Source organism: Gossypium arboreum, chromosome 6, assembly GCF_025698485.1.
Source record: "Gossypium arboreum isolate Shixiya-1 chromosome 6, ASM2569848v2, whole genome shotgun sequence".
Classification (NCBI taxonomy): Eukaryota; Viridiplantae; Streptophyta; class Magnoliopsida; order Malvales; family Malvaceae; genus Gossypium; species Gossypium arboreum.
The window spans coordinates 57,959,963-57,969,912 of record NC_069075.1 but is presented as its reverse complement, the minus strand read 5'-3'; the positions used below and the strand labels follow the sequence as shown (position 1 = coordinate 57,969,912).

At 26.7% G+C, this 9,950-nt stretch overlaps 1 protein-coding gene across 1 annotated transcript; it reads left to right on the top strand.

The window, feature by feature from the left end:
* Positions 1-1,470: 1,470 nt before the first annotated feature.
* Positions 1,471-7,684, top strand: LOC108484911 (dihydroceramide fatty acyl 2-hydroxylase FAH1-like). Its single transcript, XM_017788795.2, has 7 exons — positions 1,471-1,780; positions 2,073-2,163; positions 4,864-4,956; positions 5,039-5,235; positions 5,330-5,435; positions 6,709-6,855; positions 7,417-7,684. The coding sequence occupies exons 2-7, from the start codon at positions 2,113-2,115 to the stop codon at positions 7,534-7,536; spliced, it is 714 nt and encodes a 237-aa protein (XP_017644284.2). The 5' UTR covers positions 1,471-1,780; positions 2,073-2,112; the 3' UTR covers positions 7,537-7,684.
* Positions 7,685-9,950: the final 2,266 nt, after the last annotated feature.

Here is a 9,950-nt window from a genome sequence, read left to right as displayed (position 1 = left end):
TCTAAACCAAAATTTTTCAACATTAAATGCAATTGTTTGAGTTCTTTAAGTTATAATGGATTGGTTAAAGATGACATGTCATAATTTAAACTAATTCCACATCATATATTAATTTATTTTTGGGAAAACTACACCCATGGTCACTCTAAATTAGAGTTTATCATATTTTGGTTAATCTATTTTTTTCAATTTAGTCACTCTATTTAAAATAATTGTGCAAATTAGCCACTGCCGTTAAAATTTTCGTTTACCACTAACAAATTACTGACTTGGCACATTAACCAATTGAATGATTGACACATGACAATTGTTTTACTTTTGACCAAAACTTAGGAAACTTTCTATAAATTGTCCAAAATGTATTTTCTTCCTTCTCTTTCTCATCACTTTGTTTTTGAACGATTTTCTCATTACTTCATCCATGAAAAATCCTAAAACAGAGTTTTAAATTTATACTTGTACAAATAGAACAAACATTTCTTTTCTTACAATGACTTCTCAATCATTCAGCTTAAGCTTCTCACCATCTCTCAAAAATCTGATACATTCTACAACTCTGTTTTATTTGATCAACCCGCATTTGGGCATGATGTGTGCGTTTCAAACCACTTATCAATACAACAAACATGAAATCCATGGTTGCATTTCGGTAGAAACTGCAAGAGTAGGGATGAAGTTGAAATTGAATACATGGTTTTGGAGAGTTTGAATAAAATTTGGTTGGTGGAGATTTTATATATAGTGAAATTTGAGAAGCTAAAGTAGTGTTAGATACATCATTGATTTTATCTCTTACTTTTTGGAGATATGAGCATGACAATGCAATCATCCTCTTCCAATTCAGGAACCAACTAACTAAATAAAAAGACTATTCAAATTCCAAAAGATGCCCCCTGAAAATCCAATGATCCTTTGCTTGTTTCCATTTTCAATTTACTTATCAGATTTTTGAGAGATGGAGAGAAGCGTAAGGTGAATGATTGCAAGAAAGGAAATATTCATTTTATTTGTGGAAGTATAAAATTTAAAACCTGTTTTAAGACTTTCCAAGGAATAAAGTAATGAGATAGTCGTTAAAAAAAAGTAAATGTCATATGTCAATCATTCAATGGGCTAATGTGCCACGTTAGGAATCCGTTTATGGCAAAAATTAAATTAAAAAAAAAAAATTTGAGTGATCAAAATAAGATAAACCTTATTTTAGAGTGATCATAGGTGTATTTTACTGTTTATTTTATAAAGTAATACAAAATAGTCTCACAAAAATATAATCTAAGCTATAGTACAGTCGTATAGGGTAATTTTAGGTAACATGTTTGAAATAATAAAATTTAATTAAAACATATTTTATCAGGTTTTAACCCATTATAAAATATAGCATGATATGGTTATTTTCAATTTTGAAAGACAATAGAAAAATATCTGAAAACAAAAATGTATTGTCCTTTTTCTTTTTTCTTTTTTTTTTAATCAAAAAAGATATGCTTGTTTTATAAATTTTAAATTAGTTTTCATGACTTGGTAAGAGGTTTTAAAAAATCCAAAAACGAAAAGAAAGAAGTTGTTTCCCCTTCGTAGTTAGTAAACGTGAGGTGTAGCTATAATTTCGATTATGGAAGGTTGAAATGGGCATGAATTTCGGCCTCCATTAAAGCAAATGAGCCGTTTTCCTCATCGACAATATGCAACACTGCGAGAGAATTAAGCGTTCTTCCATTGAATCAAAAAAGCTTGGGTTTTCACGACCGAAGGGCTCGCTCGCTGCTGCATCTTTAACAAGGTTTTTCTTTACTTCTCTGCCTTTATTATTGTTATTGAAATTTGATTGGTTGCCAAAATTTTCTATCAATTAATATTCAAATTTCAGAGTTATATTCTTCAATATTTTAAATAATGTCAGTTTTATGTAATTCTTGAACTAATAATCCTCCAAATTTTTTTATGTTGCTTTACTTCTCATGAACCTCCATTGTAATCTGTAATCCTTTTTAAACTAAAGAAAAACATTGTGAATTGATCATTTTATTATTTGTGTTTGGTGGATGGTATAAAATGATTTTAAAATTTTGCAGCTGCTTCTCTTTTGTTTGATAAAAAGAAGAAGCTGTGAGGATGGTCAGTAAGCCTTTTGCAGTTGACTTGAATAAGCCTATTGTTTTCCAGGTCTGAAACATATATATACTTGTTCCTTATTTCTTTAATGGTTTCCCATCATTTTTTATTTTCTGTGCTTATTCTAGATTTATTATTGCATTTTATATTTTTCTCTGTATCTTATAAAAAAGCAATCCTCTACCCAAAATTGCATTTCTAAAATCAGCAAGCTAATTTATTAACATTGTTGCCTCAATTACCCATTTAATATTTTAATCAAAAATCATTTTTTAAAATATATTTTATTCATTTTTTCTAAATCCATTTCCTAAGTACTCAACAGAGTACTATAGCGAGAAAACAAAAATCAATCACTAGTTTTGCAATGAAAGAGCCATTTTTTTAAATATTAGAATTTTGTTCTAAAATAAATTCAGATGATATTCCTCCAACTTAGACTTTATTCGGTAAGAGTGAAAAGAAAATTAAAAAGAGTAGAAAAATAGAAGATAATATCTTTTATTTAATAAAGATAAATTCATAAATCATCATTACATTTTTAAGAAGTACTTAAGGAACCATATGTAATAATGTATTTTTATTTTATTTTAATCAATACCTTGTAATATATTCAAAATGTTGTAAAGTAACTTTTCAGCAACCACACTCCCAACAATTACATTTTAAGGAATTACATTTCATTAGAATCATAATATAGGAAAGCACTAAACACTACCTAGGTGTGCTTAGATAGGAGAAAAGATTGTATGAAATTGGAATATCATGTCATTGTATCCCTTTCCAATAATTTAAAGTCATTTAAGCATTTTTCATCTTGAAAATAACCAAATCCAACATAATATGTTGAAATTTAGGATGAAAATGCTAAAATGACGTTAAATTATTGGAAATAGACACAAATGACATGGTATCTCAGTTTTATATAATCCTTTCACGCTTAGGTAGAGCTAAAAAACTGGAAAAAATAAAAGAAATAATTTTCTTTGTATTAATTACTTGGTAGAGCTGAAAAAAAAAATTAACTTATTGAAAATTGCATAATTTTGATCTAACATACATCCCTCTTTCATTCTCCCCTCTTATTTTGGAATGACTTGTTTTTATGCGTTAAGATAGAAAATGATTATCTATCCTATTTTCTTTATTCTCACTTTTCTTTCCTACAAAATACACTCAAATTTTTTTTAATATTCCCTTCTATCTTCTTTTTATTTTTCATTTAGTTAAGCACACCTTTAGCCTTTGCTTCATAAAGTAGAAAGAAAATTAAAAAGAGGAAAATTTGAAAGAGTAGAAAAGTAGGATAGAAAATATTTTTTTCCTTCCATTGGTGTACTTGATAATAAAGATGAAAAAATTTGAAGGAAAAAAAGTAATTTTCTTTTCATTCATTACCTATTGCAGTTGAAAAGGAGAGAAAAAAACTTAAAAATGCATAATTTTTATTTAAGATACATCTCTTCTTCATTTTCTTTTTCTTATTATTTCAATTTGACATAATTTGTTTTTATTGAGGATGGAAAATTATCACTTTTCTTTCTTACAAAGTATAGTTATCATTAGGGGTGAGCATTCGATCGAATCGAATCGAATGAAAAAATTTTGAATTAATTGAGTTGACGAATCTTATTTTATCATACTAATTCAATTTAAAATTTTCTTGATTCAAGTAGAGTGATATGAAATTCGAATCGAGTCGAATCAAATTGAATATATTTGTTCGAGTTCAATTAAAATATGATTTTGGTGTTTTTTATTTTTATGTAATTTTTTAAAAATATTTTTCTTTAAAATTTTTAAAAATTGAAGTGAAAAATAAAAGCAACTGATGAAAAAAAAGAAGATTTTAATTTGGGGAAGTAAAAAATTATAGAGAAAGGGAAAGTAAAAAGGGTAGAAATGGTGAGGTAGTTTAATATTCAGTTTATTCGAATTATTTGAATTTGAAAATTTAATTTAATTCAAACTCGGAATTTGAAAAAAAAATTAAGTTGACTCTATTAATTCGATTAACTCAATTTGAATAATTCAAAATTTAATTTTTTTCGATTTTTTTGAGTGAAATTGAATTTTGCTAACCCCTAATTCTCATTCTATCTTTTATGTTTTTCACTTAATTATGCATTTAATAATAAAAGTTAGAACAAATAACTATTTTGGAAGTACCTACCTGAACTTTTGAGAGCCTTGCTGTAAAATTCGGCAGCCTCAACTTCTGGAAAATCTAAAATTGGTAATGGAATGCATAAGATCAAGTATTGCACAAATCGAAACCAAGTAGAATTTCATCACCCAAATATTTATCTTCGTTCTTTTCCACCAATTTCGTTGTAGAAACCATAAAAAATAGCTTAGCTAAGCTAACACCACATTATCCAGCAAACAATCTCTTGGTTATGTTATTGTGCGGTATGAAATTTTAGTTAAACAATTTTAGCTTAGCATTCTTCTTTAGTATCCAATTGTGGAAAGAAAATGTTATTTGAAGAATGTTAAGTTATCCAAATTCTTTGGTTTTTTTTTTAAAGATATACGTGTTTGTCACTTATATGACAATGGTATGATAATAATATCGGACACATGAAAAACTATATATTTATATAAAGAGATTGAGCATACCCGATCCAACATACCAGAGGTAGATTGTTTTAACTAAGAATAAGGATATTATTACATTTACATATAATTTGTTTCTATCGGATGTTTTATTAACTTGTTTGAGACGCATACAAAATGAGAGTTTCATAGGTTGGCCATCTCGGGGAAGCTTATGAGAAATGGGTTCACCAACCTATCGTAACCAAGGATGGTCCTCGGTTTTTCGCCAACGACTTTTGCGAGGTATTGTTCCTTGCCTTTCCGTTCAGGCGATTTGTAAAATTACACTGCATATCTCGTCACATCTTTAAACTGACTGGAACAGCTGTTGACACGCACTAAATGGTGGGTGATCCCCCTAGTTTGGCTACCAGTTGTATGTTGGCTTGTGTGTATCTCCACCCAAAGAGGTCTCACTCCTACAGAGGCAGCCTTGGCAGTGGTTGGTGGCATCTTCATCTGGACACTTCTCGAGTATTGTTTGCACCGTTTTCTTTTCCATATTAAAACAAGAAGTTATTGGTGAGTTCTCTTGTTGTCTCCATTTCTTTATGACTGCTGTCTAAATGAGCAACTTGGTATATATGTTGAACCAAGGCTGAGAAATTTTGCTCAGGGGAAACACCTTTCACTATCTACTTCATGGCTGCCATCACAAGCACCCTTTGGATGGGCTACGCCTTGTTTTTCCCCCAGCCGCTACAGCTATTCTGTGTGCGCCGGTATATTAATTTGTTCCCAACTCTTGAGCTATCAATACTGCTACTGCTAAAACCATTTTTTTTATATAGGATTAATATGTAGTTTGTATCTAAACTTATTCACAAGTATTTAATGTTTTAACTTTTTTTTTTTACTTAGTTAATATCTGAACTTGTATTCTATCACTCAGGCTCGTATCTCCACACTAACACTGTTAGTTTGAGTTGACGTGGCACTGATAATCATTCCGATGGTGATACGTGATAACCTCTCAGTATGTAATGTGAAAAATATATATTAAAATTTAAAAATATATAAATTAATTAATAAAAGTATAATTCTTTTCACATCATTAATGAACCTAGACAAATGTTTATCTAGATACAGCTACATCTGGACACTAATTTATCCAGATACATTCTAGATTTTTAGTAAGTTTATATGTTTCTAATAATTTATAAAATATCAAATTACTTATATTTTGTGAAATTAAATATATAAATTAATAAAAATATAAAAATTTTACATAAAGAATCAACCTATAGAAAGATTGTCCAAATTAAAATGCATTTGGACAACCATTTATCAGATTTATTGTAGAAGTTCTTTTTAGTTTTTATTTATTTATAATTTTATAAATTTATAAACTTTTAGTTCTTTTACGTGTTTATATATTTTTATAAATTTATAACTTTTTTTGTGTATTATTTATTATATTCTTTTATTTTTAAAATATTATAGCCTTTTTTATATTTTTAATACTTTTTATATATATATTTATATTTTTATATGTTATATACTTTTTAAAAATAATAATAATTTAAAATATGATTTTATAAAAAATTAAAATATATAAACTTACTCAAAATATATCTAGAAAGAATATTAACAAATGGTTGTTTAGATTCAAATGTATTTGAGCAATTATTTACCTAGATTCATTTCAGATGTGAAAAATTATATTTTTATTTATTAATATATATTTAAATATTTTAAATTTATGTTTGCAGTATGACATATTGAGACATTGCCACCTACTATTATCGGATTGACTATCAGTGTCACGTCAACACAAATTAATAGTGTTAGCGTGAAGATATTTATCTAAGTAATGAAATACAAATTTTAAAAAAATTAAACACCAACTAATAATTTTAGATAAGTTGAATGCAAACTAAAATCAAGCGTTTTATATAAATGCAAAATGGAGAGAGCAGGGGATGAATTGGTGTCCTACCTATTTGCTCAGGGTTTCCTTCACCTAATTCTAGTTGAACCGGTTTTAATTACTAGGTGTGGACCATGTTTAAGCTTTTATCATCTCCTTCAACAGCTCCAGCTTTGTTTGGAGGTGGGTTGCTGGGATATGTGACGTATGACTGCACCCATTACTACTTGCACCATGGAAAGCCATCTAAAGGATATGGTCAAATTCTCAAGGTAACAACTCATTTAGGTTTATGTTTTTTTTTTCTCTTATCCTTTTCTATGCCAGATTACTTGAAATGACCCACTAGACAGAAACAACTTGGACTTGATACAACCAATATTTTGTAAGAGAATAAAGAGATAAATTAGGTAAAAATATTATATTAGAAATTAGATTGTATTCTATTTTTATTTTAAAAATAGAGAATTAGTTATGTATATTATACTAAAGAGTAAATTTGTCTTTTCATTAAAATTTATCTATATGTATTCTTAAAATTAACGTGTCTATTGAAATATTTAGATAAAAATCAATTTTACAATAAAATAGATAAACTTTTAATTAAAAAATTAATTTATTCTTGAATCTAAAGTAAATAAATAAATTAATTTATTTTTAAATAAAAATAAATAAAATACAATTAAACTCACACTAAAATATATTTTCACTGATAAATTAATATCTAGTAAAGTAGATTTTGATGTCAAGGCTTAGTCCCAGCTTGTTCTTGTAACAAGTGTTAGCAGATGGGATCTAATAAATTAATTGTTTTGGTGGTTTGTATTTGACAGAGATATCACTTGAATCATCACTTCAAAGTTCAGAACAAGGGATTTGGGATTACATCGTCTATTTGGGACCACGTGTTTGGAACATTCCCTGCAACCCAAGTAAGCGACATAAGTAGGTGATAGCGTATTCTATATAAGCCGTCAAAGAATCCTAATCTGAGAATTTACGTAAATCCATGAGCCTCTTCCCTGTTCATCCTTATAAATCACTGATGTAGACAGCGACTTTTTTCTTCATTCAGTAAGGAATTAAGCTTATTTTCTTTTAGTTTATTTGGTTTTTGTATATGGTATATTACTGCGTTTTTTTATTGCTGCACATTTGAAAAATACATGGAGTGATCGTTTTAAGGGGTTAATGTATATAGCTTGCTTCTAAATTTGTTTTAAAATATTTAATTGGTATTTAAATTTTTTATGTTTAGTTGGTATTTGAATTTCTATTTTATCATTTAAGTTGGTATTTTTCCACTAATTCCTTAATTTGTATTGATGTGACAATGATAATTAATTTTATAATAAAATGTTACAGTTTCTCAACATGACTTATGACAAATATAAATTAAAAAAGTTAAAAAATTTAAAACATATAAATTAATTTGTAAGTGTATAAAATTTTTGACAAACCAATTAGGTATTTTTGGATAAGTTTAGAAAGAAAACTACATTTTAACACTTGAAAAAATAATATAGCTAATAAATTGAAACAATATATGTAGTGGTGAAGTCGAATAAATATTTAAGGGGCGAATAAAATTTTAATTTTTATAGTTTATATGTTTATAATTTGTAAATGATTAAATCGAATTTTTATAATTTTAGGGAACCAAAATGTAATTTTACTTTACTAATTTAAAATTTTTAAAAAATTTTAAAGGCCAAAAGAGTAAATTTACATTTTAAGAGGGTCGGGCCTATGTTAGCCCCTGACTTACTTCTGAATATATGACGGAATACAAATTTAAATACCAATTAAATACTTTTAAATAAATTCAAAATTAAACTGCATACTAACCCATCTTAATTGAAGAGTGATTGGTTATTTAAAATTTTCATATTAGTAAAATTTAAATAAATTAAAATTCATTAAAATGACAGCATTTAGTTTCCATTTTGTTTGCATAAACTTTCAGTTCGTTAATAAAAGTAGTGCAATTTAATCATATATGTTATTTGAAAATTAAGTTTAATATATAAAATGGATAATGTGATATTTGGTGTAATTATTTTATAGAATGTCGAATGTAGTATTTTAATTATTAATATATTTTTTTATTATAGTAGATATTGTTAATATTATTAGTAAATTAATAAATCAATTAGTTAGGGGGCGGCATGAGCCACCCCATAAAATGTAAAATTACATTTTAGGCTCTTAAAATTTTTAAAATTTTAAATTAGTAAAGGTAAAATTACACTTTCCCTAAAATTATAAAAATTTGATTTAATTCTTTACAAATTATAAAGATATAAACTATAGAAAATTAAAATTTCATTCGCCCCCTAAAAATTTTTTCGACTTAGCCCTTGCCAATTAATGAAAATTTGACACGTAGTTTTTTTTTCAAATCATCAAGTTCATATGAATAATATAACATTATATGAATTTTAAATAAAATACAAAATTTAAATTAAATTAAAAAAATTAACTAAATATATGATTAAAAAAATAAATAATAAACTTATATAAGCAAAAATTTCTATCTTCCCCGTTTAAATAAATGTTATCTTCTTCAAAATGTATTTAATTTCAAATAATATTTTTAATTCATTTTAAATATAATTTTTTTATCTATGAAAGTAGCACTTTCATGTAAGTTTAACATTTACTTTTTATTATTCATAATATATTTAGTTATTTGTTTTTAATTTATTTTAATTTAATTATTTTTATTCTATTTAGTTTTTCATATAATATTATATTATTCATTTGAACTTAATGATTTGGAAAAAATTCGTGTCAAATTTTTATTGGCTAATTTAGCAATTCAATAATGATATTAACACTTGATACCATAATAAAACACATATTGATAGGTCAAGTATCACACTAGACATTTTATGAATGTACAAGTATTCTAATAAAACACATATTAATAGTAGAGGTACCACGTTAGATATTTTCAAGGTACCGATGCCACATTGGATATTTTATGAATGTATAAGTACCAAATGTGACATTACCCTTATTTAAAATAGGTCTCTCAACATGATCATGGGGGTTAAGTAAGATGGCAAGGGTCTCTTACCTTATTTAGGGCTATTTTACCAGTCTAACCTAAAAATTTTTGATATTTATAAAAATGACCCAGGTTTAAAAACAATCACCAAAATGACCTAAAATGAACAGTAGAATGGGGTTTTGGGAAGTAGATGGCTGGAACTAACTAGTGTTTTGGCCCCATGATTGCCTGATGATTGTGTCATGCTTTAAAAAATTAATTTTTTTATTACTTTGGGAACCCAATGGTCGGCACCAGGGTTTTTTTTTTTAAATTGTATCATACTGGTATACAAAAATACCAGTATTTAAA

Bases quoted from the DNA above. Each gene is read 5' to 3' on its own strand.
- LOC108484911 (XM_017788795.2), top strand. From the start codon at position 2,113: ATGGTCAGTAAGCCTTTTGCAGTTGACTTGAATAAGCCTATTGTTTTC. The intron at 4,957-5,038 runs GTATTGTTCCTT...TGACTGGAACAG, and splicing joins TCGCCAACGACTTTTGCGAG to CTGTTGACACGCACTAAATG. The intron at 6,856-7,416 runs GTAACAACTCAT...TGTATTTGACAG, and splicing joins GATATGGTCAAATTCTCAAG to AGATATCACTTGAATCATCA.